Source organism: Nannobrachium achirus, assembly GCF_963921795.1.
Source record: "Nannobrachium achirus genome assembly, chromosome: 23".
Taxonomy (NCBI): Eukaryota; Metazoa; Chordata; class Actinopteri; order Myctophiformes; family Myctophidae; genus Nannobrachium; species Nannobrachium achirus.
The window spans coordinates 10308726-10325742 of NC_137830.1; the positions used below are offsets into that span (position 1 = coordinate 10308726).

The 17017-nt window shown below is 41.7% G+C and overlaps 1 protein-coding gene across 1 annotated transcript; it reads left to right on the forward strand.

Annotated features, from left to right (window-relative positions):
* Nucleotides 1-360: 360 nt before the first annotated feature.
* Nucleotides 361-14637, forward strand: LOC308308745 (plakophilin-2-like; the record flags this gene model as incomplete). The annotated part of the gene is made up of 8 exons (XM_080754198.1): nt 361-428; nt 10377-10494; nt 11335-11499; nt 12128-12304; nt 12637-12790; nt 13007-13199; nt 13912-13999; nt 14569-14637. 8 exons carry the CDS (start codon nt 361-363, stop codon nt 14635-14637), a joined length of 1032 nt encoding a protein of 343 aa, XP_080610324.1.
* Nucleotides 14638-17017: the final 2380 nt, after the last annotated feature.

The window sequence follows — 17017 nt, forward strand, 5'->3', positions numbered from 1 at the left end:
TTTGACCATGATGACCTTGCTGCCTGCTTCTGTGGCATGCCTGGCATGCACAAAGATCCGTGTGTCCGCTTCTTCGTGACTGCATGGTGCCACCCCAGCCAGATTGATAGTGCTGTTGCTGAGAGCATCTTCTTCCTTGGTCACAATGACCACATTTGGTGAGGCCACACATGCTATCTTATCAGCCAGAAAGTTGAATAGCTCAGCTTTGTTGTCATTTTCTATCATAAAGTTTTGCCATTTTGAAGGAATTTTGCCCAAGCCTTGCTGTACTGTCAGTCACTGGCTGAGCTGATACCATACTTCTTCGCAAACAACAATGTTCACTATGCACGTTGGCTTCCGATCCACTACAGAGACATGGTGACCCTGGGACAGAAGCATCCTCAGCTGGCTCAGGAGTTTGAGAGCGGAACATTTGAAAATTTGTGACCAAGGAAGAAGATGCTCTCAGCAACAGCACTATCAATCTGGCTGGGGTGGCACCATGCAGGATTCCTGGATTCCTTGTTCATTCCCCCATTGGATTCCTGTTCATGACCTGTGTTGCACTCTTGCAGAAAAGAGAAAAGGGATGCTCTTCTTCCATGCCTTCACTGGCTGCGATGTTGTTTCAGCATTCCGCGGAAAGGGGAAGAAGTCTGCGTGGCAAACCTGGAATGTTTGTGATTAGGCTTCCGGTGTCTTCAGCAAACTCAGCCATTACCCACCTGTAGTGGATGATGAAGACCTGAAAATCTTGGAGAAGTTTGTGGTCATGATGTACGACCGATCCAGCACAGCTGAAGGTGTCAATGATGCGAGGTTGGACTTGTTTGCTCGGAAGCAGAGGCCATACGAAGCCATTCCTCCAACGCAAGCAGCACTGAAGCAACATGTGAAGCGCGCTTCCTATCAAGCGGCCTGCATCTGGAGTCAGTCAACAGTATGTCAACCAGAAATGCAGACTCCTGACAACTGGGGCTGGACCAAGAAAGGAGATCTGTGGCAGATTGATTGGACTGAGTTCCCACCCATTGCAGAGAGTTGCCAGCAGCTGACCAAGTGTGGATGCAAGTTGGAATGCTGCAGTTGATGCAAATGCTACCGCTTTGGTCTGACCTGCACGGCACTGTGCAGCTGCAGGTGCGAGGTTTAGAAGCGTTGTAGTCTAGGCCTACTATACTATTGTACTATACTGCCTAGGCCCTAGATAGAAAAAACGTAAAAAAAAGACCAAAAAAAAAAACCTCCTGCCTCGACGGGATCATCACCTTATCGTGGTGAGGCAGTTTGCGTGTCTCCATGACCCCCAGAGCTATGTCGGCAGGAGTCTTGTACTCCTGGCAGGGTTACCCAAGTCGAAAAGGTCGAAGAATAGAGACTAGACAAAGAGTGATCCCACGGCGCTATTATATCTACCATGCATTTTAGCCGCGTCAGCCACTGTGCATTGAAATCCGCTCTGTTGAGTTACTACATTACCCCCCCCCCCCCCCCCCCCCCCCCACACACACACACACACACACACACACACACACACACACACATACACATACACACTATAAACCTCTAACAATACTAAGATATACACTACCACCCATTTTACCCGAGTCAGACATAACACAAACCTCTAATTTAGCAGAATATTAGGATTCCGGGACTGATATATGGTACAAGGAAGCCAGTGAGTAAGTCCATGGGTCCAAATTTGGATTCTACATAGTGAGAAATTTATGATTTGACACCAAGATCATTCAAATAGGACAGGTCTATGGTATTTTATTGCGGAATGCAAGATTACTGTATATTCAATGGCGGCCATCTTGAAAAATGGCCGCCATCTTGAAATTTTATTTGGCCAGATGGTTTTTTGAAAAGAGCAATCCCTAAGGAGTATGTGTGCCAATTTTGGTGCTTGTATCCGCAAGTGAACGATTATTTCTGTTATCTGCCTGGCTATCTCTCCTCTCCAGGTAATGACAGGCTGCACACACACTCTGCCCTTAAAGGGGAAGTACATCATCTGCCACTTAAAGGCATATGTTGTGTGTTCTGTACATGTACAGTTTTAAAGTAGCTTCTTAACATAATAAAACCATTCCCATTTTAAACCAACGTATGAATTCTGTATTTATTAATCACTTGAGTGTCTTAATGAATTATTCATGCATTTTAATGAACTGTTCATATTTATTCATTTTCTGTATATATTCTGTACATACCCATTTTAAATGCATGAATAATTCATTAAGACACTCAAGTGATTAATAAATACAGAATTCATACGTTGGTTTAAAATGGGAATGGTTTTATTATGTTAAGAAGCTACTTTAAAACTGTACATGTACAGAAAACACAACATATGCCTTTAAGTGGCAGATGACGTACTTCCCCTTTAAGGGCAGAGTGTGTGCAGCCTGTCATTACCTGGAGAGGAGAGAGAGAGAAGGAGGAGTGAACGTCAGAACTGAACTGAAAAGTGAATTGATTTATGATAAGAAAACTACCAGAAACTGTTTGATTACAAGCCTAAAAGTGTGACAAGCAAGCCACCTTTTGGGGGAACGTTTGGTCAAACCTGGGAGCAGCCCTTGTACAGGAAGAAGCTGTTTGTTTGTGTTTGTACAGCCAATTGTTTTGGTGAGTTGAAAACGGAATAATTGCACTAAATCATTGTTTTTGCACTTGTAATGAAAACGTTTTGCATTATTTAAGGGATACAAGGGTATTGTGCATGTTTCTGGTGTTAAATGTGAAGATTTATCCATGGTAAAAAACGGATTTATGTAATCAGAGTAACTGAGCTGGGCAGCCAGCTGACAGCAATCAGCCATCAATTTGGGCCTAGTTGTCTACTGCAGCTAGTGTTAATTGGCCCACAGTCACACAGTGCCTGAAACACTTTGATGTTTTGATTTGAGTTACTTATAGTGATGTTATTTTCTTTATGGCCTGTTGTACAGGTCAGGTTTTTTCCCTTGCTGGGAAACACCCCATGATATTTCCTGGAGATACAGGATGGCGAGCGAGGAGGCCCACGGACATTAGATAGCTGATCTACAAGCAGTGCAAAGGGTCCACTTTGCACAACCAACCAACAGAGTCACTCACTGCCAGACTGGTAGGAGTATCGGAGTACAATTTCGAACGGATTACTTTATTTCATTTTTTGGACTGAGATAATTGAGACACCAGTTTTATTGTATTTTTTGGACTGAACTTACAGTATTAAGGCACAACTTAAGCACTGAGTCAAAGTGCCTTCGGATTTAGACACACTGAGCTGAAAAAGGACAGTATTAAAGTGTCATATTTTTCTTTTTGGATCTAACTGAAAAAGACTGAGCCATATTAGATATATTTGATTTTTGAATAAGAGGACATTTGATTTTGAATTGAACATTGAGCATTGAAGTACATTTATTTTTGTATTTTATTATTTTCATTACATTCCAAGTAATTGAAATTCATTGTTCTATTTAGATTTTTGATACTTACCTCTACCTGTGATCATCCATTCTTGGTTTTTACCTGTGGAAGGAAAGAAAAGGAAAAATAGTTAACTCAGGATATTTGAACATAGAAACAAAATAGATACAGACTAGTTTACTCAAATTAGTTTATACTCTAAAATAGTTGCAAGGAAGACATCTATAGGTACAGGGGGAACCTCACTGAGAAGGCACTGAAGATGAACCTACGGTTCATCGAGTGGCATTACTGGCTGGGGAGGGAACACAGGGAGGGCATTCTTGGACGATTGTTCAAGGATGTCAGAGCATGTTACCAAGTGTAATGGCCCTTTTCCCACTGCACCCGATAACGATAGCGACATGTCGGCGATGGCGTTCACGTCAATTATGACGGCTATATCGTTGTGTTGTGGACGCTGCCATCGGCTTCAATTGAAAACTATCGTTATGCGGGCGCAGTGGGAAAGCGCCTTAAACCTTAGAACAGTAAAGCGTGACGTAATTTACCCATCCTAGCTGGTTCGTCAATTTCTTCCCCCATTCTGAATTCCCCTAGACCCTTTTCATATATTTCATATAAGAACTGTGTTAAAATTATCTCAGCGGTTCGACTCATATGTATATGAACACATTTGTTGCCTTAAAAAAAAAAATCTCTTGAGGGTCCAAGTTGCAAAGGTCTCCATAGACTCCATGTAATTCATAGTGCACGGATCATGCACGCCCATGCCTAGATCATGCACCATGTGTGTGCACAATGCTCCCAGCTTTCAAACAAAAGAATCCGATTGGAAATCCGTTCAGGCATTCATGAGATAGCAGCCATTATGTTTTACACTGTTGTGAGCTTGGAGGTCTGCTACCTGAGTTGTATGGGGGTTGTATGGGGGTTAAACATGCAAAATCGCGATCATGCCTAATGCATTTCTAGAGGTCCAAAAATGTTTTTTTCTTTTTTGGTCGGGGAACTCGGGGTTGGCAATTGGGGGGTACCATTATAAACTCGGGGAACTCGGGGTTGGCAACCAATGTGTGAAGAATCAACTGTCATTTTGTGTACTTCTTGTAAATAGTTTTTTTATAGTATTGCACTGTCGAACATGTGATTTTTTTTTTTTTGTTTATTGAAAAGCATTACAGCATTTTATAAAGAAATCTCTTTGCCAGCTCACCTGTTTTTTTGCGTGTTATGTCAAGGTTGGTGGTGGTTGAGGAGGTGTTAATGTAATGAATTTATATTTGTGTTGTATCATGCCTTGGTTATGGTGGGGTTGCTTGCTGGTGCTTGGGGTGGGAACTGGATTTCAGATGCAGTGTGCTGTCCAGGGGAGAAGCAGACTCACGGACACCGGAGAAGCATGCACTGAACACAAATGAACGACACTGGTCATTTTTGAGGCCTGGTTATTTTATCCACCCATGGCCATGATGCCATTTGGTCCCAAAAAAAAAGTACTTATTTTTCAGTAGTTGCACTTACACTGGCTAAATGCAAGGCACATAATTATTCTGGTTACAGGGTAAACACTTAGTAATTACCAGGTAAGGTCATGGAATTGATCACGCTTTACTTTACAGTACAAACCAACAGTAACTACTGGGTAATTTCCCTGTAAATACTTTTTGTAGTTATTGGGTTAATACTGAGTAATTACCAGGTAAGGTCATGGAATTGATCACGCTTTACTTTACAGTACAAACCAACAGTAACTACAGGGTAATTTCCATGTAAATACCTTTTGTAGTTATTGGGTTAATACTGAGTAATTACCAGGTAAGGTCATGGAATTGATCACGCTTTACTTTACAGTACAAACCAACAGTAACTACTGGGTAATTTCCCTGTAAATACTTTTTGGAGTTATTGGGTAAATACCAGGTAAGTACCTTTGTATATGCACATATTATAATGGGTTACCTATCAAGGTAAGGACCAGGTAAATAACATGATAGTTAACATGAAATTAAACGGTAATTACCTAGTAATTTCTAAGAAAATACATAGGAATTACCTTGACATTAATAGGTATATTACATGGTAGTTACCATGTAATTATATAGTAATTGCATAAGCAACTACTCATAAATTCCTGGTAGTATCAAAGAAAATACCTGGTAAATACCAGGCAATATACCTTGTAATTACTATGTGTATTACCAGGTAGTTACACTATAATTACATGCTAAATACATAATAAAATACTTATAATTACCTAATAATTACCTTGTAGTATACAAGAAAATACCAGGTAACTACCGGGTAATAAACCTAGTAATTGCTAAGTGTATTACCAGGTAGTTACACTATAATTACATGCTAAATACATAATAAAATACTTATAATTACCTAATAATTACCTTGTAGTATACATGAAAATACCAGGTAACTACCGGTTAATAAACATAGTAATTGCTAAGTGTATTACCAGGTAGTTACAGTATAATTACATGCTAAATACATAATAAAATACTTATAATTACCTAATAATTACCTTGTAGTATCTAAGAAAATACCAGGGAACTACCGGGTAATAAACTAAGTAATTGCTAAGTGTATTACCAGGTAGTTACTATGGAATTACCAGGTACATGCTTTAAATTACCTAGTAATTACCTGGTAGTTCTCAGGAATGTATCTGGGAATTACCAGGTAACACCAGGTAATTACTATGTAAAATACATTGTAATTACCTTGTAATTACCTAGTTATTACTCAGTAAATACGGGGTGGTTACCAAGTAATTACCTTGTAATTACGTGGTAACTACCATGTAATTACTGTACCGGAAAGTAAAGGGTTACCGATGAGGGAAACATGAGTTTTCAAAAAAAAAAAAAACTTAGAATGATTTAGAAGATATTTATATAATCGGGTCAATATAATTCAGACTATATAACACAAATTGTTATGATTAAAACAAAAAAAATAGCAGATCTACAAGCTCATAGCGCTGCACTCGGTGCCGCGCTATGAGCTTGTATATCTGCTATTTTTTAACACTTATGTTGCTATGATTTTTTCTCTTCAATGTCTCGCGTTGCCATGGTTACCATAGACTTCCATGTAATTGTGCAAGTGTGTAAAAAGTGCACGCCCATGCCTAGATGATGCACCACGTGTGTAGATGCTGTTCACAGCTTTCAAACAAAAAAATCCGCTTGGAAATCCGTTCAGGCATTCATGATTTATCAGCCATTATGTTTTCTTCAGATGTAAACAAACATGGCTGCCATGTTTGAAAGAATGGGTTGGTATGGGGGTTAAACATGCAATTTCGCGATCGCGATCATGCCTAATACATTTCTGGAGGTCCAAAAAAAAAATTTGAAAAAAAAAAAAATGATTTTTTTTTTTTTTTTTTTTTTTCAAAAACGGCCCAAACTCGGGAAACTCGGGGTTGGCACAGCACTAGTACCAATACAAACTCAGGAAACTCGGGGTTGGCACCATATGTGTTAATATCTAAAGTATAAAATAAAGGTTAAAATCTAACGTGTCACAGGCGCGTTACAGTTCTAAATGCGTTAATAGCGCTCTATACAGTTTGTCAGGCTCCTGGAATGCAAATAAACACGATTAGAAGGTCCTGTGTAGTCTGTGAGATCCGGCAGATGCTGTAACTTAGATTACAGGTCTCTGTGAACAGTTTGATAATAAACCCAGCCGGAAATAATCACCTAATCACCATCATTTCCATATTACCGTGGAATTCATGCAAAGGGCTTTCCGTACCGAAAAGGATGTTCCCCAACTATGAATGAGGTGAAAATGATTCTAATTCGATTCTAAAGTCTTTTTTTTTTCTCCTATAAAATCTGAGATTATTTGTGTCATGAAACGGAGAAAAGATGTCTTGTACCCTGACTAACGTGGATAGCATTTTTGGTATTACTGTAATCTTTGGCAAGAAACACGACACAAGCCTATTCGACTGGAAGTGAAGTACAATTTTAAGGTATTTGTACTTTACTTGAGTATTTCCAATTTCCAATACTTTTACTTCTATTGTAACTACATCTCGGATTCAAATATTGCACTTTTACTCCGCTACATTTATTTGAAAATGTAGTTACTAGTACTACCATTACAAGACATTAACAACTTCAGCACTATATACATTTCGGCCATTTGAAAATAGCCGATCTACAAGCTCATAATGCGTTGCATCGCGACGAGTTGTGAGTGGGACTTACTAGGGCCCAAGGTGGAGGGGCCTTAATTATGTGCTACTGAAAAATGGCAGATCTACAAGCTTGCAGCGTGGCACTCGGTGCCACGCTGTGAGCTTGTAGATCTGCTATTTTTGAAAACCTGTGAAAATGTTTTAAGTGAACATTTGTAACTCAAATGTTGCTTCTGGGGGGTCCTTGGAACTAAATATTTTGAGATGGGGGTCTGTGGCCAAATACATATCATTTTGAGGATGGAAGAAGTTTGAGCACCACTGACATAGAAACATAGGTTTTTCAAAAAACCTTAGAAGGATTTGAAATATAGCAGATCTACAAGCTTACATCCGCGCTGTGAGCTTGTCTTCTATTTTTCAATAGTTAAATTACCCAGGGCCCAGAATTTGGTGCGACACCCAGAGTTGAGATGGTGTTTCATCACCTTGTTGACCCCCAGTGAGGCCATTTTGTTTGTTTGCAGAAGGATCGGCCTCCTAGCAACCATACGACCAACTGAAAACAGTGAAAGACTAAATAATTCATCCGTGTTCTCTTTGTCTCTGTCTTCTTTTTCTGTCGCTTTCGTTCCTTCTCTCTCACTGTCTCACTGGGGCGGTATTGGCTCAGGGGTAGAGAAACCGTCATTAGAACACGGAGGGTTCCCGAAGGGTTCGATCCCGGGCTCCCCCAGAATTAGTGTCAAAGAGTCCTTGAGCAAGACTCTGAACCCCTAGTTGCTCCCTGTGAGCAGGTTGGTGCCTTGCATGGTTTCCTCTGCCATCGGTGTGAATGAATGTGTGCCTGAATGGGTGAATGTAATGAAAACTCTGTAAAGTGTCTTGGATAACGGCGCTGTAAAATGCACCATTTACCATTTACTGTCTCTCGTCTCACTTTCTTGTTCTTCTCCCAGTTTGTTCTTCTCCCAGTTTATCTATCTTATCTTATCTTTCTGCTCTCCCTGCACATTCCACACATGTAACCCTAACCTGCATATCATGGTATGGTATCGTATCTCTCTATCGGCTCAGAATCAGAATGGACTTCATTGTCACAACACAGTTTACAGGTGAAGAAGAAGTGGGCTGAAAACAAGATTCAGATTGATAGAGGAGAAGCGGGGAGAAAAAATTAAAACGCAGGCCAGAAACGGGGTCAAACCCTCACAGAGATAACACATGTACAATATGAACATCATATCGTTTCACCCGTTACAGCAAGGGTCTTCAACAGGGGGCCCGAGACCCCTAGGGGGTCCTCAGAGTTACTACAGGGGGTCCTCCTTCTCCAAATCTTTGTGTGATAGAAGCTTTTTTTCTCCCTTTCTTATATTAACCACTTGAACCCTAGTGTCCATATTCTGATAACTTTAGCCAAAAATAGCAGATCTACAAGCTCACAACGCTTCGCGCTGCGAGGCGTTGTGAGCTTGTAGATCGGCTATTTTCGGCAAAGTGGTTTGGTGTAGAGGGTAAAAAGAGCACACTAAGTACAGAGTGAAAGGTCAATTTTATTAAGTATTGACAGTTCAAGTGGTTAAATGTCTGAGAACAGGCATTAATATGAATCCAAAATACACTGATGATTGTGCTGTCAAACGATGATACGATATGGAATCTATGAACAGGTTGTGGGGGTCCTGCTTCATCTCTCTCAACTAAGGGGTCCTTGACCTGAAAATGTTGAAGACCCCTGCGTTCGAGACATTATGTAGCAGCATGTACTGTATGTACATGATGTTTAGAACAATAGCATCATCTTGCAGATGTGTACGTAACGTGCCTCCAATTCCCCCATCTCCGTTTCTCTCTCCCCGACGTCTTTCTCTCCTGCCTTTTCAATGGGGATACAGTATATTGATGGGACGATAAGCGACATTATTGTGTATCGTGATGAAAAACACTCACGATAATCGTATCGTGGAGATTTAATTTATTGTGATATCGTCCTCCGTGATGCACTGGAATCAATTCACCTTTTATTTACCGAGCTGCATATCTGGTAAAATTTACTTATAATATAGGTATTTGATACAGTTTTTTTTTCACTCTCTGCCAAATCTCTTTGCCAAAAAATAGCCGATCTACAAGCTCACAACGCGCCGCAAAGCGACACGTTGTGTGCTTGTAGATCGGCTATTTTTTGGCAAATATTCCGCCCCAGGATAGTGGATGTTGGGGATATTTTGATTATTGCAATAATATCGTAAATCACAATGTCTTTGGTCACAATAATCGTGATATGAAATGTTCATATCGTCCCATCGCTAATCCTGTTACATTTAGTGTTCTCCCTCCCCTGCCTGATTCAAGGGAATTATTTAACACTTAGACTGCCATAACTAATGTAGATTCTAAAACGGCTAGTTCCATTCCTTGATTCTGATTGGCTGGTTTCCCTTTAATTGCTGTGGTATATGAGACTATATTCCACACCTTGAATCAGTTTATATCAAACCCAGTTGCGTTATTTCTTTCCACAGTGTTCCACAGTGCACCAATTATCTGACCGCGGACCCCCATCTCAAAATGCGTTGTTCCAAGGACCCCCCCGAAGCAAAGATTTGAGTTAAAAATGTTCGCTTTATAAAATACAGTATAAATATTCAAAGACTTTCACGATATTTCGAAAATAGCAGATCTACAAGCTCGCAGCGCGGCACTCGGCTAAAGCGTTTCAGTTCTTAAGGGTTTCATGAGATGATAAGTAAACAAATGATTTCCAGTGATTTGTGATGGTGTTGTTTTCCAGGAATGTAAGCTCAGCAGGTCCAGACGGAAGGAAAGCCATGAGAGAATGTGACAATCTAATAGACTCTCTGGTCTACTACATCAGAAGGACCATCGCTGACTACAAACCAGATGATAAGGTACCTTTATATTATAACACGCTTCAAGGGCGATTTTTCTCTGCAGTACGCTTTGATGTGCACAGAAAAAAACATATTTTTCCACACGGAGTGAAACAATGAAGAAAATCTGCGTCAGTGTGCAGCCAGTCATTCATTAACATGGGAGTGGAAAAAAGCACTATAGGCGGAAATGCTCAAATTAGGGATCCAATACTTGACACTGATTGTATATCTGTTCTTGAGCAAATTGTTCATCCCCCAATATCATGAAGGCTAATTTGACCTTTGGGCGATACAAATAAGTCAGTGTGTCCGAAAACGTAGTTACTGCACTCTGCCTTTACTGTCCTATCAATGAAGGCATAAAAAAAGCATATCTCCAAAACATATACGTATATAAAAAATAATAATCAAGTAGTCACTCTTAAAGGCCCAGTTCACCTCTGGGACAACCAGATCTTATTTTATTGTTGTTTGGGACAAGATCAACACAATCCTGAGTTATCTTTTGTGTTCAATCTGTGTTTTGAGATATTTTAGTATTTCAGCATGAATGATGCAGCATAAATGATGCATCATATGATGCATCATTTATGCTGCATCATTCATGCTGGTCTGGTTGTCCCAGAGATGAACTGGGCCTTTAAGTGGTTAAACTGAAGTGATATTGATGAATCCCAAATATGATCAAAGTATTCTGAGGCACCCTGGACTGGCATCATGACACCCCAGGGTGCCACGAGTCCCGACACCCACTTTGGGAAACCCTGTCCTATCAACCTATCCTATTAACCTGTAGTCCTAGAGAACTCTGTGTGTATCCTATCAACCTGTCCTATCAACCTGTCTCCTCTCCAGTCCATAGAGAACTGTGTGTGCATCCTACACAACCTGTCCTACCAGATCGAGGCGGAGCTTCCCCAGAAGTACCTGACCGACCTGGGACAGTCCCGCCTGAGCCTCATGGCCCCCAGAGCCAAGAACACAGGCTGCTTCAGCCAGCGCAGCGCTAAGATCACTGAGGTACAGTTACCTGTTCACACTCAAGGCTCTCATTGATTGATTGATTGGATACTTTTACCAGTAAGACACCTGACCTAGGTCAAGTGACCTCGACCTAAAGGGCGAGGTTGCACCATGTCTTGGCCATCTGGCCAGTGATGTATATCGGACCAGTTACCACCACCAGTTGGAGATCCATGTACTGTATATGGAGATATTCTGTGAGACCCCAAACATGCGTACTCAGTTATTTGTTAAGTGAAAGTCCTATGACGTCCCATGACCTGAGGCCACAGTGGCCTTAATGCCCCAGCAGCTGACTGTACCACTTTCTCCTCTGGCTCTTTCTTGTCAATATGTAGACAGTAGACACCAGTGTATTTTGTTGAGTCCCCATTTTTAAACCAATCCAGTGTCTTTGATTTGTGCAGGGCTGAGCATGGATCAGATTGTAAATACCAATCTATTAATTTCACAGCAGATAGTCTACATTTTACATTTAAAATAATCCTTAACTCTTAAATTCAATTAATTATTTCAATGGACTAAGAATTCCAGGCCTGGTGTCATCACAGAAATGCAAGTCCTTTTTTCCCCATCACTGACAATCACTATAATCTCCCCATGACCTGCTGTTTGCTGCGTGTAGAGCGTGGAGCGACAGCTCCCCCTGCTGGAGGAGAGGTCCAACCCCTGTGGCGTGGAGTGGCTGTGGAGCCCCATCACAGTGAGGATGTACCTGTCCCTGATGGCCTGCAGTGGGCGCCACTGCACCCAGGAGGCGGCCGTGGGAGCACTGCAGAACATCACCGCTGGCAACGGCAGGGTAGGAGGGATGGAGGGATGGATATTTAATTGTACGACAAATGGCAAAAGTAGCCAATCTGCAAGCGACGCGTCACATCTTCTTGGCATGTTGTGAGCTTGCAGATCTGCTATTTTTGCATTTTTATTTTGTTTTATGTAAAAAAAAAAAGAAAATAGGCTGTGATTCTGCAAAAGAAAAATTAAATCACCTTTAATTTCTTGCGCTTGCAGTGGCTTGAGTTTTGCATTTGATATGGGTATTTAATTCAGTTGTCGAATACCTCTCCTTTCGGCCAGAAACATGTCACCTACTGTGTGTTTGTGTGTGTGTGTGTGTGTGTGTGTGTTTAGGTGACTGAGGCCATTGCTCACACCATAGTGCAGAGAGAGAACGGCCTCCAGCAGGTGAAGAGGATGTTAGAACAGGGAGAGAGCGACGTGCGGAGGATGGCTGTGTCTCTGCTGAAGAACCTGTCACGCTACAGAGAGCTGCACGCCGACATAGGTTAGTATTCATAAGAACCTGTCACGCCACATGTCAACCCATTAAAACCTGAGGCTGATAATACAAAGGCCTTCTAAATCAACAGTTGTTCATTTGGATACTTATATAATAAAGAATGCTCTTTATTATATATTCATTTGTCCAAGATGGCAGGACTATCTACCTCCAGATAAAATGGCTTATAGAATTATTATATATTTTTATTTACGTCCAAAGTGAAACAGGTGTTGCCAGATGTGGTTGGAATGCTGCCCAACTCGGACACGGGGGCGGAGCTTCCCACGGAGGTGACGGTGTCCCTGCTCCACGTGCTGATCAACCTGAGCCAGAACCACACGCTCAACGTCAGGGCCATCGTCAACCACGCTGCGCTGCCCAAGATCATCAACATCAGCACCAAGGACAGCGGGTCAGCAAGAGTCACTTCATCTCTGAGCGTTAACAACAATGTTTAACACTTTTACTGACACAGGTTTTGCCATAACTAATGTAGATTAAATGCCCTGGTCTTTTTCCTATAGTATTTACCCGATTCTCGGGGGCTCTGGGTTCCAGTTCACGGCCGGCGAAAGTATTTTCATGCACGCGGAGAAGAAAAAATACAACCGCAACGATCCGTCTGTTGAGTTATGGCTTGTGACGTTTGGGTCCAATATTCAGTTCAGTGACCATGGAGCTAAAGAATGGTTCAGAAGCTGTGTTCACGTTAGCTCTCCCATTGGAATGAATAGACTCCAAACTGCTTACGGGAATGAATACCACAGGAAGTGTTGTTTCAGCTACTGCTTTGTCTTTTTCTCGCTTCAAATGCATTCAAAAACATTCTTGAGAGCAGCGTTTAACTGTAAATGACATTGTGCGTTTATTTACGTGGCTGCCATGGTGTATATGGCATCAAATCAAGCAGCGCAGCCAGGCCTTCTGAGTCTTCGATTATTAGACAGAAGCCTGTTATCGAGCTCTGCGCTCATTATCCATAAATAACACACCTGCTGGATCCAGCGTTTGACCAGAAGCAAGCATTCAACCGAGCCGTGTAATGAAGTTGGTTGATATATGAGAATTCTGGATTACATTGTGTTGATTCATTGATGTATTTAAAGGTTGTTCTTGTGTTGTAGCTACGGTCCAACCAGGGCAGGCCAGGCAGCGTGTATCTTACTGCACAGCATGTGGAGCCACGCTGAACTCCATGGAGCCTATAGGAAGGTTAGCTCTCCTACACACACACGCACGCACGCACGCACGCACGCACGCACGCACGCACGCACCTCATTGAACAAAAAGATTGTCATTGAATGATTGATGATGAAATTATGATGTTTCTTCTTTTGGAGCAAACAAAATATATTAAAAAAAAAAACTAAAAATAAAAACAAGACAATAATAGTTTCCTAGTGGTTTTGGAGAGAAACTGAAAAATGACATCAAAAGTATTTGTCTACACTGAAAGTAACCATATTATATATTTGTATTGGTATGACCATGCCGGGCCGCAAAGACATGTTGCAGAGGCCGCATGTGGCCCATGGGCCACAGGTTGAGTAGCGCTGCATTACATCAAATCTCTCTTCACCGATAATAGCAGATCCAACAGCTTGCAACGCCTCACATCTGCCAGTTTTGACCAGTGTGTAGGGATTCTAGGGTTTGTGTGGTTAAATTGTCTAGTCAAGTCTTAAGAATTCAAAGAAACGCGAACAGATTGAACAATACAGCCTCTGCTTGGTCCTCGCTGTTTCTCATCTCCTCTCATTGCTCTCTGTCTCCCTCTACAGGCCGGCTACAGGAAGTCAGATTTCATCAACTCTCGCTCCACGAAGGCGGTGAACTCATCCCGCGACTAAGCAGCAGGAAGACTGACTCGCGCAAGACCGAGGCTCCCAACGCATTAGTCAACGTTTACACTTAAGGTCCCACATCACTCAATGCACTGTTCTGGTCAACGCGAAGCATCCGCGCAGCTGCAACTCACAGGCTATGCATTTCTGAAAAAAAGGAATACTTTGACCTTTTTGAAATGTTCTTGGTTGTTTTTCAAAACCAGACTTTTTTCACCTCGTACTAGGGAAACATTTGTGGAGATAACGTGTAAGGAGGTGAGACATTCACCGTTTGTTTGCTTTTTTAAGATTTGTTTTGGGGGCTTTTATGCCTTTATTGATAGGACAGAAGACTGATAGGACCAGGGACTTGCAGAGAATGTTAGAGAGGCAGGGGCTGGAAGTTCCAAACGGGCCTTTTTGGTGGAAGCACCGAAAATAGCAGACCTCCAAGCTCACACGACGCATTGTGAGCTTGGAGTTCTGCTGTTTTTGGTGTGTGAAACCCCACTGAACTAAGCATAACCAAGTCAATACTGGAGATGTGGCGTAACGGCATGGATTTCTACACCGAGAGGGCAATTCTTTCAACTCAAGACGCTGCATTCAAGTTCAGGAGAGTTCTGACAAGGAGATTCTCTTGAATGCTGCCTTCAGATATGTCATGTAAAGAGGGGCATTTGCATTTCTTTCAACATAGTAAAAATTGCATTCATGGTCTGGAAAGGGCAGTTTTTACAGACAGATAAAAGGGCAGGGGCTCAAGCCCCCTTTGATGTCTATGTGTGCACGTGTCTGGACAGGAGATGGGGAGTGACACGCAGCAAGTGTCGGGAACGGGAGTCGAACCCACGGCACGATGTGGTATGCACCTGTGGTATGCACCTGGACCGCTAGGCCAGTGGGCGCCCCCGACATTCACCGTCGGTTTGAGGGGGCAGTAAAAATGTCACCGAAGCATGTATGTAGCAGCTGATGAGCGATGGCTTCATGACAGCTTAGAGGTTGTGATGGAAATGTTGACCCACATGAAGAAGGGGAGTGAAATTACTACACAGATCTATTCATCAACATTAAGTTCTGGTGAGCTTGTAGATCTGCTATTTCCACCATTTCTGAAAATGTTTGAAAATATATGAACTTTTTCCAACGTGGAAACGATTATGACGATTATGGCAAATTATGTCAAATAATTGCGATTAGACGATTATGTAATATTTGTGACAAGCCTGTTTAGGTATAGGTATATGAACCCGGTCAACTGCTAAAAATAGAAAGTCTAAACCCCAATAGAAATTAGTTAAATAGAAATGGTCTAATAGATAAAACAATGAACCAAACATGTTATTGTTGATGTTATAAATATGGAACACAGACCGGTTTATGTTGGGTGTTGCTTTAGCTACTTTTTTCCATAGGCCTACATCTTTTGTGTTTCAACTCCACACAAACAAAATGGCGGCAGCTAGATAATTAAGACCAGCGGTGCTCAATTGTATCGTTATTATTGCACTGGGTTCTGACTTTGAGCTCAACTTGACTCTCCAGTCCTCATGGGAAATGAGGATGAGGATCACCACCGCTTTATAGTGTGCATCTCCAAGAAAGCTGTCATGAATAGCACCAAAATGTCCTTTATACTAAAGCAGGGCTCTTCAACGTTTTCAGGCCAAGGACCCCTTAGCTGAGAGAGAGATGAAGCAGGGACCCCCACAACCTTTTCAAAGATTCCATATAGTTTCATTGTTTGACAGCACGATCGTCAGTGTATTTTGGATTCATGTACATTTTCACCTTCACCTTTCACTCTGTACTTAGTCTGCTCTTTTCCCCCTCTACACCAAAGCTCTTTGCCGAAAATAGCCGATCTACAAGCTCACAACACCTCGCAGCACGAGGCGTTGTGAGCTTGTAGATCTGCTATTTTCTATAAAGTTCTTAGAATATGGACGCTGGGATTCAAGTGGTTCAACAAGGAGGAAAAAAAAGTTTTGTCGGGCCCCCTGTAGTAACTCTGAAGACCCCTGTACTAAAGCATTTATGAAGGATGAAAGCTTACGAAGGAAAATAGTTGATGTTGATGAGCTATAATGCATCATGTGTATGCCTCTGGTCTTACTGTATAAATTCCTTTGATCAATACCGGCCTGTTTATTTTAAATTTTTAATTACATTTCTTTATTGCAAAACAAGACATTGTGTGTCTACACCTGCCTATTCAAGGGAGAACATTCTGTGAAAATGTTGTTCGTAGCATAAAGATAGGATATGTATCCCAGCAAGCGCGGTCAGGACCTGGACCAATCAGTGATGTCTCGATTGGGGCCAGATCAAGTCAAACCATGACTAGTCAGATCTGGCCTAGAATATCACCTGATTTCAACCAACAAAAATCCTTCCCACG